The 22,236-nt window shown below is 31.6% G+C and overlaps 1 protein-coding gene and 1 pseudogene across 2 annotated transcripts in view; one reads left to right on the top strand and one right to left on the bottom strand.

The window, feature by feature from the left end:
- LOC128165617 (multiple epidermal growth factor-like domains protein 10) overlaps window positions 1-22,236 on the top strand; it is a 59,460-nt gene that overhangs the window by 6,968 nt on the left and 30,256 nt on the right. For both annotated transcript variants that reach the window (XM_052830337.1, XM_052830346.1), the window contains 8 exons: window positions 99-194; window positions 410-496; window positions 1,181-1,264; window positions 5,358-5,447; window positions 7,094-7,180; window positions 10,894-10,983; window positions 12,992-13,057; window positions 13,673-13,804. In XM_052830337.1, coding sequence (XP_052686297.1) covers window positions 99-194; window positions 410-496; window positions 1,181-1,264; window positions 5,358-5,447; window positions 7,094-7,180; window positions 10,894-10,983; window positions 12,992-13,057; window positions 13,673-13,804 — 732 coding nt within the window. The remainder of the gene's footprint in view (window positions 1-98; window positions 195-409; window positions 497-1,180; window positions 1,265-5,357; window positions 5,448-7,093; window positions 7,181-10,893; window positions 10,984-12,991; window positions 13,058-13,672; window positions 13,805-22,236) is intronic.
- On the bottom strand, window positions 19,834-21,725 carry LOC128165628 (uncharacterized; annotated as a pseudogene).

Below are 22,236 nucleotides of genomic sequence, written 5' to 3'. Positions count from 1 at the left end.
TATATAAAATTGTCATTTATACATGTAAGTGGTAATTGTGCAGCACATTAGGATATCAAAAGTAAAGGTTAGTTTGCTTCAAATTACACTTTTTTCAGAACATTCAGGGTGCCATAAACATTCAGATTGTCATTCACATCACTGTACTACCAGCCAGAGGCCATTTTGTTCACAAGAACAATGCCATTGTAGAGGTAAGCTAATTGACACTGGCAATTGCAACACAGATACATGTACCTTGCATCAATGGGATGTTTTTCTAAAGTATAGTATAACAATCTGAAAGTAGTATTTATTTTGATGAAAATGATTGAACCATAATAATGAAGCACTGAATGTTCATTAAATGTGTTTTCACAGCAAATTATAATTTCAAAAGATACAGTTTATTTTGCTTTAAAATATATAGAATGTAATGAAAACTCCCAATGTGGACATCAATGTGGTATTAACCAGAGGCCACACTGTTCCGATGATGGACACTGCCACTGTGTAGGTAAGTGTACCAACAAAAATAGGAAATTTCAACAGAAACACCTGGCTGCGGATAATTAGTTTAAAGTAAGGTATGACAATCATCTGACAGCAATATTTTATTTATAAAACTCCCACAACCGTGAAGTGCTAGAAAAACTGAACTAAGCTAAGTAAGCAAGTTGTTTTGAAGTCGGCAGCTTTTTCAGGTACATGTATTAAATCCTATTTATTTCTAATTAATTTTGTTGGATTAAAAGGGTTTTACCATATTCTATCTCGAACCCTTCTTTCCACCTTTTATGTTTAATGCTTTTAGTATGTGGTGTTTTATTTGATGGATTTTATACTTTGTTTAGTTACCGAAGTACCTATATTAAAAATATCACAAATTAATCATTGATATTAAATTAAGCCAAACTCTTTAACGAGGATAAGAAATTCATTTCTAAGCACCTTTGACCAAATATCTAATATGATATTTTTGACTTGATGTGAGATACTCTAGCTTGCTGTATATATTTTATATTCCTTGTTTTGCAACATATAAAAAAAAATAAAATTGACAATCAATTTAATCAAAAGTCAATTGTGGTTAATAAATTTATGTCTATAAAAATTCTGTGCAATGGTACTAAACATCTTTAACTCATCTAATATCATCCCTATTTCAATTGCCTAACATATTTTCTTTCTTTTTGTTTAGAGTGTCTTAACCATACGGAGTGTTCTCAACATTGTAATGCCTATCAATCCTTTTATTGTTCACTTGGAAGCTGCCATTGTGGAGGTATGTTATATAACACTACAGTTAAGATGATTTACAGACATGATAGATACTATTTTGAAGGATGGTATATTATGTTATGGTTACCTTTCTCTTAAAGTTATTGAACAATATGATGGCTGAAATGAAGGTATTAGATACTTCTTAATGTTGAGGTCTTTTATGTCAAGAGAGTTTAATCATTCTTACTTATAATACCCAAATGTCAACGTTTTATACTCTTAATTTAGATCATCAAACAAAATAACATAAAATTCAGTTGTACATCGCTAATCTTTTATAGTTTATCTCAGTTGTTTTTAACTTTACTTGATACATTAGATAAAGAAAATTAATATATTAAAGTAATTAACACGGAAAATCCTATAAATTGTGACTTAGAGAGGTCCCAAAAATTTATATTAAGTCCTTCATCGGGACCAATGGAAGCTTTCTATGGCTCACAACTCAAGGGCATGTGTAAAGGATATACAGTAGAATATTACTTCAGCAGTAAAATTAAATAATATCCCTTATCTTGAATATAGCGTAGTTGTTGCAAAGAATTGGTACTCAACCTAAGTTAAATCATTTCTAAATAACTCTCAGTAAAAAAGTTAAATCTGCAAATGTGATTATTTACACTCGTTTCCTGTAGTCTCACAATACGCGTGGGCATTAAATACGCGGTTGTGTGATTTACCGCTCTAGAGTTTTCATTTTAGTTATACCCGCGGGGGTATATAGCGTGGGTTTAAGCTAACCGCCTAAAAATGCTAATTTTCCCAACACGTATCTTCAATAATCAGGAATATTTTAATCTAAAGAGGTAAAGATGCTGTTGCTTTCAAAATGATAATATGTGAACATTTCTGCATTTGAAGATAAATAGTGCATAACAACGTATTAAAGATAACGTTTTGTATTAAGAACTAATGAACCTTTCATGGGTTGTAAAAATATGTCATAGTACAGTATAGTGAGATTACTATATCACAAACTATTATGCAACGTGTTTTATGAATATAAGGACAAAATGTGTTAGAAGTTCAGCTGTTGGCTAGTATGAGCTTTTTAGATAATAATTTGTCAGCATTTATCAACTATTCTTATTTTCTTTGTCTTGAAAATTTTAGGGGTATATATTTTGCAAACAAGAAAATGATAAACACAGAATTAATATTTTTGGTAAAAAAAGTTGGCTGTGTAGAATACCATAGTCACGTATATAAATAGAAGAAAATAGAGAGTGATAGTTTAAATCATTGTTATATACTAATTGGTAAGCGTCCACTCCATCGTTTTAGGGATAAAGATGCTGTTCTGCAATCATTGTGTACGTCATGTACATCACAGGATATATCTTATCCATTTACTTAAATTATAGAAAACTGAGCAAATTCACATCTACAATAGCGATTTTCATGATAATTTTTAATGATTTAGAGTAACTAAAGATGTATTAAAATCAATCCAAAAATAACAGACTTTTTGTTAGGACCATTTCAGCATTTGTTGGTATCACTTTTCATTGTAAATTAAGCATACTTGGGAAAAGCGTACTTGAGAGAGAAAAATTAATTTAAAAAATTAAAAAAAAAAAGCGATGGATTTTCTATTTAAATTTAGATTTCTTTTGAAAGCATATGCCAAATTGCGGTGTGTCCTTACTTTTCTTCATCTTTTCATTAAAAGTACTGCGTAAACTCTATGAATAAAGGTCATATAGATAATCTCGAGGGTAATTTATGTACAAACAACTATTAGTGTATATTTAAATTTTTTACAGATAAAATACTTTAAAACGTAAGCATATAGACAGTTTTACTCTATTAATTTTTCGATACAAATATTGAAGCTGATCGGAATAAAACTGATTTGTTTACTGGCTCAATTTTTGTGCATTAACTTATCTATGTAGAAAGATATCTTGGGTTAAACACTTCAGTACTGTGACATCCCTGAAAGAAGTTTGTGCATGTTAAAAAATGTTGCATAGCGCATTTTAGTGCGTTTTGTTTATATTCAAAATATTTTGCATGTAAAATGTTACCGCAGTTATAACATTGAAGCACACATAGTACGGAAAGGTTAAAATGTCAAGTTTTATTATGACGTCACAGACGTTAAACTCTGTTAATTGAAACGTCCTAAGCAGAAAACAAAGTTCACGCCTGTTGCTGTAACAGAATTTCTAACTTAAAGATTTAAACAAGGCATTAAGTGAAAGGCCCATTGGCCAAATCGCTCACCTGAGCAACATTGAGCACAATTAAATCAGCTTTATGGAGTCATATACAAAATATCAAAACAATGTAGTAGAAAAGATCCTGTATAAAAATATTTTTAGTTTTCTTCAGATATTCTTATGTTTATCATTGAATCCCTTTACAAGCTGTATGATTTTATAGTCATTGAGAATTGAAGTTCCCAATAAGATCTCAAACAACTGTTTAAATGTGCGATGTAAACCTAAATCAACCTTTGGTCCCCATGTTGGGCCCAAGAATTGTCCAGGGGCCAAATCTAAGCAATTTTAAAAAATAAACAATACATGTATGTCATATATTACATATAAGTTATTCCATATATTATAACATTTGGGAGTAGTTTAAATTATTTTCGTTTGTAAAATTAAACCACTTATGTGGCCTAACCCTACGGCTGCCCCTGAGGACTAATATTTTGACAAATTTGTATTTACACTTTCTGACGTTACTTTCACTAAAGTTACAGCTTTTATTGGAAAATGTTTTTTCAGAAAATTTTTAAAGATTTTTATCTATACATTCTTTTGTAATGTTGAACCCTCCGATGTGGCCCCAACCTACGGCTACCCCTGAAGATTATGTTTTTGATAAATTTGAATTTACACTATCTGAGGTGCCTTTCACTAAAGTTACAGCTTTTATAGAAAAATGTTATTCTTAGAAGATTTTCAAAGATTCCTCCCTGTATATTCCTTTGTAAAAATTAGACCTCTCCCTAATTGTAGCCCCACCGTACCTCTGATGATAATAATTTAAAGAATTTTTTTTTATTACGCAACCTTAGAATGCTTCCACATAAGTTTCAGCTTTTCTTGTTGATCGGTTTCTCCGAAAAAGATTTTCAAAGATTTTTCTCTATGTTTTCCAATTTGAAAACTTGACTCCCGTTTTGCTCCTCTTCATCAGGGGACCATGACTATCACCACTTTGAATTTACACACCATGAGATTGTTTTAATGGACCAGTATTCGTATGTTTAAATTCGACCCCCAATTGTGGCCCAACCCTACCCCTGGGATCATGATCTGTATAAACTTGAACGTAACCTCCCTGAAGATGCTTCCACACAAGTCATAGTTCATGTTTGACAACCTTGAATCTACATTACCTGAGGAGTGTTCCACATAAGTTTCAGGTTTTCAGGGCAATCGATTTCTGAAAATAAGATTTTTAAAGATTTTTCTCTGTATATTCCTTTGTAAAAATTTGACTGCATTGTGGTCCCACCCTATGCACGGAAATCATAATTTGAATTAACTTGAATCTAACCTACCTAAGGATGCTTCCACACAAGTGTCAGCTTTTCAGGTCAAATGGTTTTTGTGAGATTTTTGAAAAATGCCAACGTCATTTCAAGGATATTTAATTATCTTCCCTTGAAAAAGGGCAGGACTCTTCATTTAAATAAATATGAATCCCCTTTACCCAACTGTGTGCCAAGTTTAGTTGAAATCAGCTCAGGTGAGCAAAAATGTAAATAATAGCTTTAAATTATTTCTGAAAGATATTGTCTCATAACTGCAGCGGCGTGTGCATGCAACATTTTATAACGCACTAACGTGTGAGATTCAATTTGTATGCACACAGCGCTCCAGTTACGGTTCTGAGGCTGCATCTTTAAACAATAATGATTTGATGCTTAATTGATTATACCAGGTTAAGCCACTACTTGCTTTATATGCAGTGGGCATTTATGACGTAGAACAGCTTTTCATTGAGTTATAGTGATTGCGACGTAATGTTGAGAATTTCAGATTCGTAACAATCTCTCTTTTTTTGGTGCGCGATATATCTGCGCAAATAGGATTATGTCCGTTGTCTTTAAACGAATTTGTCTTTTTGAAAAGATATCGACTGTGAACACAATTCGGAATGTAATCATCATTGCAGAACCAGCGAAAGATCTACGTGTTTACATGGAAGATGCAGCTGTATAGGTAACGTTAATACATCTAAATGCATGCATAAATAACTTTGCTTTTTGGTAAGACATGTTTAGGATCTATTATCTACTTATATTTACGACGTAATGGTTAGAGAGGTAACTGAGAGAGAAACTGTTGTAAAGATAAAAAATAATATTCTTGAAGTTTAGAAAGGATATGTTTTAATAGAAAATAACTTGCTATGTTTTTAAATTTTAGTTGTGATCTTATTTTTACTAACTAAGAATGTCAACATGTATAATTATCCTCCAATAACCCTCGATAATACAGATGAGTCGACTAATTTTCTGTATGTCAGCCTGCCACAAAAAAAACTCATACATGTATAAAGGTAAATGGTCTTTCCTAGTGCGACAACAATAGTAGGAGAATGGATAAATGCGCGTGCATATTGCTGAAATTACTAAATGGTCTGAATACGCATGCCTAGTAATGCTTAGAATGTAGACAAGTGTAAACATCAACAATGACTCATGTGTAAAGCAGATGATGTTATTGCCAGCTTACATAAACATTGTACTGACATAAACTGTTTTTTGGCCATGAATTTATTAGTTTTTTGTTATTAAATACCCTCATTTCTAATGCTCCTTACATACAGGTTTATTCACAAGGCTTTTAAAAAGAAAAATATAGCCAAGTACAGTCATGTTGAAGTTAGGTCCTCGAATTTATTTGCAAATACACTACATACTTAATGAAGTAACTTTTTCGCAGAATGAATAAAGACAATTACGTTGTAAATGCATGTACATATCTGAACATAAGTTAACATGTGATAGATAACATCAATAAAATAATCTTCTTTTAACCATATACTTTATTTGGAAGTAAGAAAATCAAACTGAATTGAATCCATAAAAAAAAATGGTTATGAAGAAAAACTCTCTGAATCAAAGTATTTTTATTTGATTCTATGCACTCATGATCATATTCTTTAAAGTAAGCATGAATATATTCATTTTTCACATTAAGTTAAATATTTTATAAATAAAAAAATATCTATAAATAGAAAAAAAAATAGATTGATACATGTTAGTTTTGCCGAAAATTTTATTTTTTGCGGAAGGTTTTCTGAGAGAAAAGATAAACATCATGCACTCTTTGAAACTATATATAACACCAAATATTTCGTTCTATATTTGCATTCCCACAACCTTTCAACTAGTAATGTCTGAGGCATATTCTGTTGACCATAATATAGAAATCTATACATGTAATAACAAATTTTTATTTACTTTCAGCGTACATTATTCAAATATAAAGAAAACGAATAGCTTTTTAATGCCAAATTTTGCAAGAATTTTGTATATAAAGTTCTTTAAAGGGACAACACTCGCTATCTTAGATTACAGACGGTCCTCAGTTCAGTCTACGTTTTAGACAAGTTTATTTTATTTCTCCAACAATTTTTGACGAGATGTAAGTTGGAAAATTATCATATTGCTTATTCATTTCGTCTGAATGCATCTGTGTGCTGCATTATGTCGAATAAATGCATCGTATCTAAATGTACTAGGTACTTGCAAAACTTATAGAAAGCAAGTATATGGAAATTCTCCATATAATCACTAAGGTCAATCTCTAGGCTCATGTCATCCTTGCTTCATTTGCTTAACAAAATTTTCTTTCTTAAGATTCAGGGTGTATTGACATCGACTGTTCTCACCATTGTAATGCCTATCAACCCTTTTATTGTGCACGTGGTAGCTGCCATTGTGGAGGTATGTTTTATAACAATACAGTAAAGAAGATTTAGAGACATGATAGAACCTATTTTGAAGCATGGTATATTATGTTATGGTAACCTGTCTCTTATAGTTTTTGAACAATAAGATTAACAACGTGGCTGAAGTAATGGTATTAGATGCTGCTCATGGTGTATGTCAAGGGCAAGTGTAAAAGGATATACATAGATCCTTTGAAGTGCCTTATTTCGGTAGTGGAATTGAATAATTCCTTTCACTGCATGAAGCGTAGTTGTTGCAAAGAATTGGTACTTAACCTAAGTTAAATCATTTTTAATCAACTCTCAGCAATATATAGATTTAGCTGCAAAGGTGGTTATTTACAATCGTTTCCTGTAGTCACACAATACGCATGGGTATTAAATACACGGTTGTGTGATTTACCACTCTAGAGTTTTCATTTTTGTTATGATACGTGCCGGGATATATAACATGGTTTTATGCTTACCTCCTAAGAAGTGTAAATTTTCCCAACGCTTATCATCAATAATCAGGAAATATTTCAATCTGAAGAGGTAAAAATGCTGCTGCGTTTAAATTGCTAATATGGGAGAATAACTGCATTTGAAGATAAAGGTGCAAAACAACGTATTAAAAATGTTTGGTATTAAGAACTCATGAAACTTTTATGGATAGTAATATATGTCATAGTATAGAATAGTGAGATTACTATATCACAAACGATTATGAAATGTGTTTTATGAAAATAAGGACAAAATGTGTGCTGGAAGTTCAGCGGTTGGTCAATATGAGCTTTTTAGATAATAATTTTGTCAGCATCTTTGAACTTTTTTCATTGTCATGAATTTATTTTAGGAGTAAATAGGGGTATATGCTATGCACACACCAAAAAAAATGATCAGCACAGAATTAATATTCTCGGTGAAAAAATGTTGACTGTGCAAAATACCATAGTCACGTATATAATAAGAGAGAGATCAAGAAAGATGGTTTTGATCATTGTTATATACTAGTTAGTAAAAGTCCACTTCATCATTTTAGGGATAAAAATGCTTTTTTGTGGTAATTGTGAACGCCGTGTACATCACAGGATATTTCTTATCCATTAACGTGAAGACAACGGAACCAATTCACATCTACAATAGTGATTTTCGTGAACATTTTTCATAATTTAGAGTAGCTAAAGATCAATTAAAATCAATTAAAAAATAGCATTACATAGATTTAAAGTAGGGAGCATTCCAACATTTGTTTGTATCACTTCTATTTTTTAATAAAACATACTGGGGAAAGCCTTATTGTGAGAGAAAAGGAAATTTAAAAAATATTGTGCGATAGATTTTTTATTCAAATTTAATTTTTTTTTTAAACAAATGCTTAAGTCTGATGTGTTTTTTTTCTTCAATTTTAAATTAAAAGTACTGCAAAAATTCGATAAATAAATGTCATGTACATCATTTTGAGGGTAATTTATGTAACAAAACAACTATTAGTGTATATGCCCATTTTTTGCAGGTAGAATACTTTAAAACGTAATACGGGGACGGTTTTACTCTATATTCAATAGGAGTATTGAAGGAGATCGGAATAGAATTGATTTGTTCACTGGCTCAATTTTTGTACATAAACTTATCTTGGTAGATGGTTATGAATACCTTTGGCTATTCTAAAACTCGCTTCAGTACTGAGACTTCCCTAAAAGAAATTTGTGCATGTTAAATAATATTGAAAAGCGCATTTTAGTATGATATGTTTACATTTGACATATTTTTGCAAGTAAAGTGTGTGTAATGCTACTTCTGTAACAAAAACAGTGTAACACACACAGAGTATTGAAAGGTTAAACCGTCGAGTTTTATTATGACGTCACAGACGTTGAACGCTGTAAAATGATAGGTCACAAGCTAAAATCAAAGTTCACGTGTGTAGCGGTAACAGAATTTCTAACTTAAAGGTATAGACAAGGCATGAAGTGAAAGATTCATGGGCCAGATCGCTCACCTGGGCAACATTAAGCACAATAAAATCAGCTTTATGGAGTCATATACAAAATATCAAACCAAAGTAGTAGAATAGATCCTGTATGAAAATATTTTCAATTTTTTCTTCAGATATTCTTATGTTTATTATTGAGTCCCTTTACAGGCAGGATGATTTTATAGTCATAAAGAATTGCAGTTCTCAAGAAGATCTAAAATAACTGTTTAAATGTGGGATATAAACCTACATCAACCTTTTGTCCCTGTGTGTGGCCCAAGAATTGTCCAGCGGTCAAAGTCGGAGCAATTTGAAAAAGATCAACAATACATGCATGTCAAAATGATTGCATATAAGTAATTCCTTATAGTATAAAATTTGAGTGTATGAGAATAGTTTAAATTCTTAAACTTGAATTATAGCTTTTCTAGGAAAATGTTTTTCTAGAAGATTTTCAAAGATTTTTCTTTCTATATTGGTTTGTAAAATTCGATCTCCCGGTGTGGCTTAACCCTACGGCTACCCCTAATTTATATCTTGACACATTTGAATTTACACTATCTGTGGGGCTTTCATTAAAGTTAAAGCTTTTCTCGGACACGTTTTTTTAGATGATTTTCAAAGATTTTTCTCTATATATTCCTCTGTAAAAATAAGACACCCCCCCCCCCCTTGTGGCCCACCCCTACCTGTGGAGATCAAAATTTGAACAAAATTCAATTTACCCAACCTGAGAATGCTTCCAAAAAAGTTAAAGGTTTTGTGGTTGAGGAATGTTCTGTTCTTAAAAAAGATTTTTTTTCAATATAACCCTTGCCTCGCCAGGTCCAAAAAACTCACAACAAACAGTTTACATGTTTATTTAATATTGTTGGGACAATGAAGGGTAAACAAAAATAATAATAACAAAACAACAATCACAATATGCTCAGATCAAAGTAGATGAAAATTTTTTTCGCTATGATATTACAGATTTAGATTTGACATTTTGAGGCTCATTCGAATATCCTCTTCATGATCACAAAACAAAGTAAACATTAACAACTCAAAAAATGACTGATTTATTTCTGATTTTAAGTAGAGCATACCTACCTAAGGATGCTTTCACACAACTTTCAGCTTTTCTGGTGAAGTGATTTTTGAGATAATTTTTGAAATATTGCAACATATTTTTTTTTAATAATTTTAAATTATTTTCCCTGGAAAGAGTATATGGCCCTTCATTTTAACAACTTTAAATCCCCTTTGCCCATCACAGCTTTGTGCTAAGTTTGGGTTGAAATCAGCTCAGCTGAGCAAAAAGTGTTATATAAATATTAAATCATTATTTTTGAAAGATATAGTCTCATAACTGCAGCAGTGTGTGCATACAAATTGAGTATCGCGTGTTAGTGCGTTATGAAATTTTGCATGAACACACTGCTGCAGTTATGAGACTATATATCTCAAAAATAATGACACTGTTGCAGTTATGGATATATATGATTCTACTTCTTTAAAAAAATAATGAGTTCAGTTAAAAAAAAAAAAAGAATGATTCAATGCTTAATTAATTAAACCAAGTTCAGTCACTACTTGTACTATATGTAGAGTGTATTGATGACGTAGAACAACTTTTCATTGAGTTTTCGGGATTGTGACGTTATGTCGAGAATTAAATGTTCGTAACATTCACTCCTTTTAGGTGCGCGATATAACTGCCTAAAGAGAATTAGGTCAGTTTTCTTTTAAAGAATTTGTCTTTTCAACAGATATCGACTGTCAACACAATTCGGATTGTAATCATCATTGCAGAGCCAGCGAAAAATCTATGTGTTTACATGGAAGATGCAGCTGTATAGGTGACGTTTAACACATGCATCTAAATGCATGCATGGATAACTTTTGTTTTTAAAAACACATGGTTTAGGATCTATAATTACAGGGTCATGGTTAGAGAGGTAAACTGTTGTAAAGATAATAAATATTGATCTCGTAGTTTAGAAATGATATGTTTTACTAGAGGATATCTAATTATCTTTTTAAACATATAAACAGATAAGACTTATTTTGATCTTATTTTTACTAACCAAGAATGTCAACAAATATTCTAGATGTCAAATAACCCTCGATAAAACAGATAAGACGACTAATTTTACTTTTGGTCGTGAATTTAATAAAATTCGAAACAAAAGTTTTCTTATTTATTCTTATTTACAGGTTTATTCACAGGACTTTTAAAAATATATATAGCCATTTGCATGTTGAATTTGGGTCCTCGAATTGATTTTTTTTTGCCAAATCCCACTACTACATACACCAGGAAGTACATGTAACTTCTTTCAGGAACAAAGACAATTGCATTGTAAATATATACCTGAACATCAGTTAACATGTGATTAATAACATCTTTAAAATGCCCCTTTGACCATCTGTTTTATTTGGAATTCAGAAATACATTTTTCTTTGCAAATACAGTTATCATGTTGAATTGAATTTATTATTAGAATAAATATATAATTTTAAAATTCTACTATTAATTACATGGCTAAGTATCAATCATAGCCAAAGCAGTTTTAATCAACACACTTCTAGTATTTCAAATTCGTATATAAAGTTCATACTAAGAAACAAATATTATTAACAAAGTTAATTAAATCCTGAGAAAGATGCTGGTTATAAAACCCTTTGATTCAAAGTACTTCAATTGGTTAAAGGTATCTCACTCGTCGCATATTTAGTTTACTGCGCATATGATCATAGTTTTGAAAGTAAGTAAATTATATTTATTAATTTTGGACAGAAAGATACTTCTCTTATTATTAAGCAATATTTATAAAGAAAATTAATTCTAAATTAATAATCAGGTAAGTTTTGCCGAAAACTATAATTGGTTCAAAAGACTTTGAGAAAGTTTATTAACACCAAACATTTCATTGTATATTTTTCATTCCCGTAAACTTTCAACAAGTGATATGTTTAAAATATATTCTGTTGGTCTTGATTTAAATGTAGGAATCTAAAATAAAAAAATTGATTTACATTCACCGTAAAACTATACCAAAATAAAAAATCTATTTTTTTTAGCCAAATTCTGTAAGAATTTTACATTTGAGGCTCTCTTTTATTAAGAACTATATCACGACCCTTCCTCCATGTGTTGCCATGTCATTTACATAACGAGGACATATCTCGACAAACAAAAAGTTTAATATTCATTTTTTAAAATTTCAATTCAAATTATAACTCTTGAAATATAAGCCAATTAATGTGAAAAGGGATTATGAAAAATTTATGCGGCTTTATGTAATTTTTTCTTAATCACCATATTCAACTTGATCATTGAGATAATTTAAAACAACAGCAGATGTAATAAATCTGCTTCGCTAGAAAAATTTGCTTCGAATGTATATACAGCGAAAACTTCATTTTCAGTGCAAATAGGTCAAATTAAATGCGCCTTTACTCACACGGATGTACTCTAACCCACTCCCCTTTTTGTATTTTATAGTAATTGATCTACATTGATAAACTTCTTTAAAAAATCTTAAGGAATTAGATACCTTAAGCAATATTTCCGCATAAAGTATCACTTTTGCATTGTTTATTACTTCCAAGATTTGAATAGACTTAAATAGACTCCGTATGAAAAGGAAAAAATACCACCGATCTAGTACTAGTGCAATGATTATAACTTTTGCTCTAAAATCAATATTCCGGTATATAAAGCGCAGACACAAAGCATTGCAAGCCAGATTATTTAAAAATCCACTATATTAATTTAATTTTTTTGAGACAATTTTAATGTCTTGCTAATTTGTTTATTCGATAAGAAGATAATTCAATGTAGACTTTACTTTTCATTGACAGAAACAACTACAACAACGACATCGACCCCAACAACAACAACTACTAAAGCACCAACAACTACCCGTGGTAGGTAAATTTAACATAGCTATTTTAATAGACAAAGCTTCTAGTTTCGGAATTTAAAAACTCAATTATTATGATCATATATTAAACATGCCACTTTCAAATTAATGAAATTATTATTCATTCAAGTTTTGTTAAACTAGATGTATTTCTTATTCGCCAAAATTAAACACGAAAAAGAAAGAAAGAAAGAAATGGGATTGTATTAGCGACCATCGTTTTAACTTTCACAAACATGAAAGTTCATGAGGTCAGGTAGAGAGCTATTTATTTCTTTTATGCTGATAATCTAGTTAAAAATAAGAATTAGGTAAAATTGCATAGCCTTAAAGACCAAACAAGATTATACATCACAAATCTGTCATCCATGGTCTCGTAAAGGTTAAGATTCGATGTAACACATAATGCAGCCAAAAATTCCATGTCATAAGACGTAGGTGATCTTTGAATTACTTTTTATAAAATGTTTTTGATAATTTGATTATATACTTTATACTTAGATTGTTTTCAGTTTGATTTTATTTATTGTCTATATTCTTTATATAAAGAATGTTCTGTATGCCGAAAAGCTTACTCTCTAGAAAATTAAATGAGCGGGTTTTTTTTTCTATTTTCTAGAATTTACCACAGTAGATTCACAAGTTTTATTGAAGTGTAGGACTCACACGGAGTGTAGTAGTCATGTTTGTCCGGCTGGTAAACACCCATACTGTAGCTTTAGTCAGCGTTCAACGGATTGCCAGTGTACTGGTGAGATCTAGATATGTGTCAAATTGAAATATCATTTAAATTAATCAGATATATACTTGTATTTATCTTATGATAGATTTTAAAAGATATGATGCCGATTACATGCATCAAATTTCGGAGATGTCGAGATGTCATGTGAAAAATAATTTCAAAGATGTTCCCACACGTATTGAAATGTTGTGATATGTTTGATATATTTACTAAATTTACTTAATTCCAAACTATTTTGAAAAAACTCCGCGATAATCTGTAAAAAAAAAAGGTTTTATTAAAGAACAGGATAGAATTTTGAAATATTTCTGATAAATACTTATTAAAGGTCATATGAAACGATTTTTAACACTATGATTTTCTTTCATGAATATAAAGCTTGGTATAAACAAATGTTAAAATACATGATGTAAGATTTTTTTGCCTTTGCATTACTGAGTAATAACCGTGAAAACTGAGCACCTGAAAAAATTCTTGCCCGCTTATCGTTCTTGATTTTGTGGATTTATGACGTCACAAAGACCCACCGATGTAAACAATGCATTAAAACTAGTGTAATTTTACAGTAGTTTATCGATTAAATTTTAGTAATTTTTGCATATATGAACGTGTCTTTCTTTTCAAATGAGATTATTTGATTTTGTAGTAGCCTACAGATGACTTAGTTTTAATTGGTCGTTAATGAATAAATCTAATATCAGCTTCTCACCAGAGTAAAATCATGGTGAAGATCCCGTACTGCAGTGGAAATGCTCCAACATTTACAGCTGATTAATGAATTATCCTTATCCTTTTGAAATAGAAACATCATTTTCTTCTTCGGTACGTTTAATGATTGAGCTACATTTAAAGGGATTTAAAGCATTTAAATTGATTTGATTTATTTTGTCACATAAAAAAGTATATAAGGCAGGCCAATGAAAATGTTTGAGGCATTGTGTACATAGTTTTTATTTAAGAGCTGCTATAAAATGCCGCAAAATTATTCTTAAATTTTATTTCGAAATAATATAGATTTCTGACTTATTGATATATACATGTAGCAATATCTTTAGAAAATACTTTGTGTACACGTGTATTAACGTTTTATTAAATTAGATCGCGGAAATATGGCATTTAAGGATTTAGAAATGTATCGGTAAAATAAATCGGTTGTTTGATAAAAATAGTTGTGAACGAATGTGAAGATAATCAACAGATTTTATTAAGAACAAGCATCAATAATGATAAAAAACTAAAGAAAACATTGCAGAAGAAAGTGAGGTAAAAGGGATCTGTGAGTAAACACCACACATACACGTTTTAAAATCAAAACATTGGAAGAAATTTCTCTTAGACTAAAAGTTATTAAATGGTAACATATTTGTGAATTTGAAAGTGAAACAAACAATATAATCGTGAAGCGAATGAGACACAATGAGGCCTACAAGTTGTTTAGAAAAAAAATCTTAATGAATTGCATGAACATGCAAATGGGAAAAAACGATCAGATCTATTTTTGAATTTGTCAATTTCATTAAAAAGATCAAAATAAAACATATTAATATGCTTATATTAAAATTATATTATACTTGCATGTGGATCTATGAAGAAAATCATTTATTCTCCCTGCAGTCTCGAAACTGAATATCATTATGTACACGCTATTACATGTAAATAAAAACGCACACGATTTCATTTCTTGAGAGAAAAAATATTGACGTGGTTGATTATTGTATAATTATACAAGTTTTTATATAAAATAGTATTTTTTTTCTTTTAAAATGCTGCAAAATGACATGGATATTTGTATTCACAACATAGCTTTATAAGGCGATTGGGTCTTACTGACGTCATAAGCAAGGGAGGTAAGCCGCGTAAGTCAATGTTCCTTTTCCCGATTAAGTAATTTTGATCGACTGTGGCGCTCACATTTTGCATAAAAATCCAAAAAACAATGTCAGTCTTATTAAATAGGCACTTATGAACTCATTCCCGTATATAACTCAATATGGTCAGGATATCGTTTCATATGACCTTTAAATTATAGACTACAGTCGACGAAACTAACAATGTATCTGCTTCAAATACATAAAAACGATGATAATATTAATTTAGAACATATTAAAATATAAATTTAAAACGAAAAGGTAAGTTGATCTTGAAACACAAACAACACCGAAATCATTTAATGATTATTAAGTTTACTAGAAACCGGCCATTTTGGTCGTTCGAAAATGTTTCTTAATACCTGCTTAAAAATTTAAAAACATAAACACAGGTACCTTTCAGTTTTGTTTTAATTCAAGTACTATTAGGAGAACATTAATGTAACAAAAACACTCGCCCCCCCCCCCCAAAAAAAAAAAAAACAAATAAACAAACAAAAAACCAATTGTCAACAATTTAAAAAAAAACCTGTTACATTTTTATTTACTAGTGAATCTAACAATACTATATGAATTAATAATAAATATACGAGCTTGAAAGATAGACAATACACAATAATCAATTCAAAAAAAACAGAAATATAAGTGTTTTCTCACGATCTCGTCCGCTTTGATTAAAACACATACATAATTGACAATCAAAAGTAGACCCCCGCACAGTACTCTCTCCTCTTCAGTGCGCTCTAAACTGCCGGTACAATGCATGCTAACAATTAACACAGTTGCCAAAATGAGACGCACATAACAATTCAATTGCGTCTTCTTGCATCACGTTTTTGCCCAGTTATATATATATATATATATATATATATATATATATATATATATATATATATATATATATAAATATATATATATATATATGTATATATATAACGCAATTCTAACAAATCTTGTTGCAGTATGAAGAATATTAAAAGCCTTCGAATATTCTTTTCTTTTGTTTCCATCAGCAGGTGTGCATTGCAACTTCCTTTTCTGTCTCATCCTCTGACATAAATAAATAAGCATTATTCTCTCTTCTTAAAACTAAAAGTATCAAAATAAATCTTATCTTTTTCGACAAAAGTTCGATATGCATTCCCAATTTCTGCTTCATCGCATTTAGGCATTTCAATCACCAAAATAAATTTATGTTTTCTCATGCTGCACAACCTCACCGCAGCTCCGTTTTTGCTGTCTGATAAATAAACTCAACACTTGTGCATGATGAAATATGTCATTTATTAAAAATGACGAAAGTAAAGAAAAATATAAACAACATAGTAGGGGATCAGACCAAAAACTGTTCACACAAAATGTTAAATAACTTATCAATATGCTGATCCCCTTAAAATACAGAAAAACAATATTTTGTTCAAAATTATATACAATATATACAAAACCAGCAAAAAGATGGCACCTCAAAAATAAAATATGCCCTATGCAAAATAACAATATTTTGTACATGTATGCAACTTTCGAATATTGGAGTGGTGAAACGGGGATGGTGGTGGGTGTATCAAAGCATTACTCGTGCTAACACTCTCATAGATGAAGACAGAATGACCATACTCTCACTGGTCAGATACTGACCGCATCAAACCACGTGACCGTATCGCTTAATTTGATTGGCTATTAAATTAAATTTGGGGAGAATTACAACATGGAATTTTTAGCAATTACATAATAGGTCACTGGGAGGTTTTTAGACTAGGAATTTGGGCTAAAAATAGACATGGACAGTGACCACTGCAGGGAAATTACATAATATGGCCAACGACCTCTACAAGGCCTGGGAAAGAAATGCAACTTATCTAATGAAACATAAACATGAAAAATACAATAAATCAGCAAATAAAATTATAGCATTCAACACACAAATACAATTATTAACATAATTGTTGTTTTATGTTTTTTCATGCTGCACAACCTCACCACAGCTCCGTTTTTGCTGTCTGATAAATAAACTCAACACTTGTGCATGATGAAATATGTCATTTATTAAAAATGACGAAAGTAAAGAAAAATATAAACAACATAATAGGGGATAAGACCCAAATCTGTTCACACAAAATATTAAATAACTTATCAATATGCTGATCCCCTTAAAATACAGAAAAACAATATTTTGTTCAAAATTATATACAATATATACAAAACCAGCAAAAAGATGGCACCTCAAAAATAAAATATGCCACCAAATGTGAATTGCATAATGACAATTGGCAATTCCATTGTGCCATCCAAGGTGAGTTGTGCACTTGTTGATGCTGATGTGAACACATACACAAATCACAGTTTATAGTCAAATGTACCAACAGTTAAACACTGACTTGGCATACTGTTTCCAGCAGTTAGCCACTGACATGGCAATAAGTGCATATAATTCATTATACTACTGTAAACGTGGAAATTTTGACGATGTGTTAATTTTGACTACGTTGGCGATTTTTTTTTTCTCGTCAAAATTTCCACTCGCCAAACTTCATATCATATATATAGCCTATTAATACCAGAATTTTTAATCGGCATTTTCCCGTTAGGACTAGATTAAAGTTAATGATTTATTTATTTAAATAGCTATAAAAACACATAATTAGCATTGAAAAAACCCATAAAATCTAAACAAGCATGTTTTAAATGCAATTATCAATCAATCGTCACAACATTCTATAATAACTTTGTGTGCGTAATTATCGTGCCGTGTTTGACCTACTTTGTTACCTCAGGCAATATCGTATAGTGAATAAAAACAAAATACAAAGAACAATTTTATTCCATCAAATCAGTACAGACTTTTTTTAAAATCAAAGTTAAATTTTATTACTACCAACGCTTGTAAAAGAGTTCGCAAGAAAGTTGCAATCCTTGCTGATGACATCATGAACTTTCTGCACCCATTTTGCATGAAGCGGTTTAACTATCGACGTTCTCATGTCTATGTCAACTAAGCCGATGTTTTCCCTCGGCTTTTGATTTTCTTACTCTTATTAAAAAATTCGTCAAAATTAAAACTCTCCAATTGTCTCTTACTAAAAAATCGTCAAATTTTGAACTCGTCAATATAACCACGTTTACAGTATAACCCGTACAAATGTAACATGAATGGCAATTCCAAGCTGATAACCCGCAGGCACTCTAATAGACTAACTAAAAAGTTGTACTAACAATATCTAAAGACACAATGTGCAACTAAAAAATAGCAGTTAAACACTGACCTATCATTACACATTACTACACCTGTAAACATACTATAACTAACAAAAGAAATTGAGACACCCTCCTTATTTTACGCACAAGATTCTCTTATGGAAAAAGTAACAAACATAAGGACATTTTTTTTGTACAGATCAATAGCAGCAGTTAATCACTGGCCTGCTATAAATAAACTGCAGGGGTAAGAAAGAATGTAGATACAAATTATTACAGTTGAAACGATTGTATTCTAATATATATGTGTAATGCATTGGAGTTCCAGCGGCCTAAATGCTGAATAAAACTCTCAGAATAGCCTAACTGTGCAACATGTGTTGCTGCCCCTATCCGAAAACGCCGAAGTAGATGCATGAGGCACTTTTCCTTACTGGACTGTTTATTGATTACTTCTACCACTGCCATATTATCTGACATAAATAAGATTATTCTATTTGCCATCTCTGAACCCCAAATTTCCAAAACCAAAACAATTGGAAACAATTCTTTGACGGCAATTTGCAAGGTAGAGTTTGTGTCCACTCATCAGCAAACCATTTTGAACCAACCACAGCAGCAAATCCTAACAAACCAGAAGCATCTGTAAATAGTCGCGTGACATCTGAAGATTCCCATTCCTCTTGAAAAAGAACTGATTTTCCATTGAAATTTTGAAGAAAATCTAGCCACATGGCTAAATCAGCTCTTACCTCATTATTAAATTTTATTCGATAATAAGGTATTTTCACACCTATAGTCAAGTCAATCAAACGACGTAAAAATGCCCTACCAGGAACTACTACCAAACAAGCAAAATTTAGGACTCCAATTAATGATTGAAGCACCTGCAAAGTAACTTTTTTACGCCTACTAAACTGATATACAAGAGTCCTACATTTTTCTAATTTGTCTGGTGGCAGCCAACTCATCATATAAATAGAATCAACCAAAAATACCATAAATGGTGATGCATGTTACTGGCCAGAGAGTTTTCTTATCATTAATTGGAATATTAATCCTTCCACATAAATCCAAGAAATTCATCAAATATTTTTACATTTTTCAGACTGAGGAGGCCCAATAAAAAAGAAATCATCCAACATATGAAACATACCCCCTGCTTCTAGCTTGTTTAACATAACCCATTGAAGAGCTGTACTTAACTTCTCAAATATTTGACAAGAGCTACTTGCCCCTATTGGCAAACAGCGTTCGTAGTAGAATTGACCTTTCCATGTAAAAACCAAAAAATGATAATCCTTTGGGTTCACGGGGATTATTCTGAAAGCATCCTTTATATCTGTTTTAGCCATAAGAGAACCCATCCCATATTGATGAACCAAACTGAGTACCGTATCAATTGAATCATAATGAACCTGAGAGTATTCCATAGGTATATTAGAATTAACTGAGTCCTGAACAGGAAAGGATAAATCATGAATGATTCGAAACTTGTTTTGCTCGGATTTTGGTACAACCCCCGGGGGAGAAGTTTTAAAAAGAGGTAAAGGGGGTCTTGTGAATGGGCCAGCTATCCTCTGCTTACTTAAACCCGTATGAATGTAATCTTAAATAACTTCTGGGTGCTCATATGTAGACTTATGATTATGAGGAGGATGAATGGAAGGGGACTTAACACAGCCGCATCGAAACCCACATGTAAAGCCATTCACTAACAATTTTAATTCATCTGCCTCATAACCTAATAGTTCATTGTGAAGTCTTCACGGGTTTACTGGAGTTGGAAGAACCAGCGCCATTCCTGTTTGATGTGATAGATTTGGATGACATGTTTCTACACTGAAATCGGGGGTGGGGTCCACTTCAGGCTTGGCAAGTATGGGCGAATCGACAAGGTAGGGAGTTACATTTTTGCCCATTGTTATAATTGTAGCACTGTTTTGCCCGAAAGGGCTGCTGTTTACATTATAAGCTTGGAATTGGGTAGGAGACTTTAAACCCATAGAGGCTACCTTAAGTCGCAACTCTGTTACTACTCTCTCCCACGGCAGGAGGGATGTCTCTCTTATTTTCCTAAATGACTCATCATACATTCTCCAGGGTTGGTCCTGATGAAGCTTGTGAATCTCCCTTATTGTAAACATGTATTTTAACAGATTGCATGCCTCATGGGGAAAATTTCTGTAAGCAACTTGTAATGAATACCAGAAAAGCATCTGTCCATTGATGGATTGTAATAGGTGTTTTATGTGAAGCCGTTTGATGTAGCTCAATTTTCCCCGCTTGTACCACAATTGAAAGGGGTTCATCTCCTGAGGTCGGCAATAAATTTTTTAAGTCAACAAATTCATTGTTCCAAATTTTAAGTTTCAGTTTTGAGGAAACTGATGCTCCTAGAGGCACACAATCTGATAAGTGAAATTGAGGGCTACTAAAGCATGCAAAACTACTACCCGTACTCTGAGATAAATTGCCTGCGGGCTCACCTGTGAACACATTATCCAGTAATGTTCCCAGTGCAGAGGCAGGTATTGTGGCAGCCGCAGCGGTAGGAATTGTGGCAGCGGCCGGTATAGCTTCCCCAACTACTGGTGCAGTATCTTCAACAGAATTCACTATTGGAGGTTGCCCAACACTTTCACCGGTGTTTTGTTTCTCACTAGCAGCTTTTTGTTGGTTTACAATTTCTTTTGCCAGAAGTTTATAATCAATATTTGGTAGCACATTGACAGTGTCAATCTCCGACTGTTTTCGGGTTCTTTTTTGCCCTTTTTTGCCCCTATGTACTTCAGTTGGTGGTGTTGGTGGTGATACTTCTCCCGTTGCCACATCATCTCTCCTGGCTCTCTTTTTGGGTGGCATAATGGCTAAATATATAATTTAAAGAATAATAAGTATGAATCATATCCTTTCACATATATGATTAGCCTAACCCATAAGCATTTTTTCATAATAATTTTTGCATTAACAGATGATTTCAACCATGTACTTGGTATTTTGACCTGATCAGTTAAGCGAATACCAACACAGATTTTGATATACATGTACATGTTAACATAAAATTCATAATAATAAAAACATGTCCCACTGACCATATGGGTAACACAGACCCAATATTCCTTCATCATTATTAGTACATGTAGATTCAAACATTATGTAACTAAATAGTCCCAACATGACTTTAATTACATAACATTATTAACATTAGATTCATAATTGTAAGGAACATGTCCCACTGACCATTTGGGTAACACAGACCCAATGTTCCTTCATCATTATTAGTACATGTAGATTCAAACATTATGTAACTAAAAAGTCCCAACATGACTTTAATTACATAACATTATTAACATTAAATTCATAATTGTAAGGAACATG

The sequence above is a fragment of the Crassostrea angulata genome, chromosome 1, assembly GCF_025612915.1.
Source record: "Crassostrea angulata isolate pt1a10 chromosome 1, ASM2561291v2, whole genome shotgun sequence".
Classification (NCBI taxonomy): Eukaryota; Metazoa; Mollusca; class Bivalvia; order Ostreida; family Ostreidae; genus Magallana; species Magallana angulata.
The sequence above is the reverse complement of the archived record's forward strand: the minus strand, read 5'-3'. Positions and strand labels throughout refer to the sequence as shown.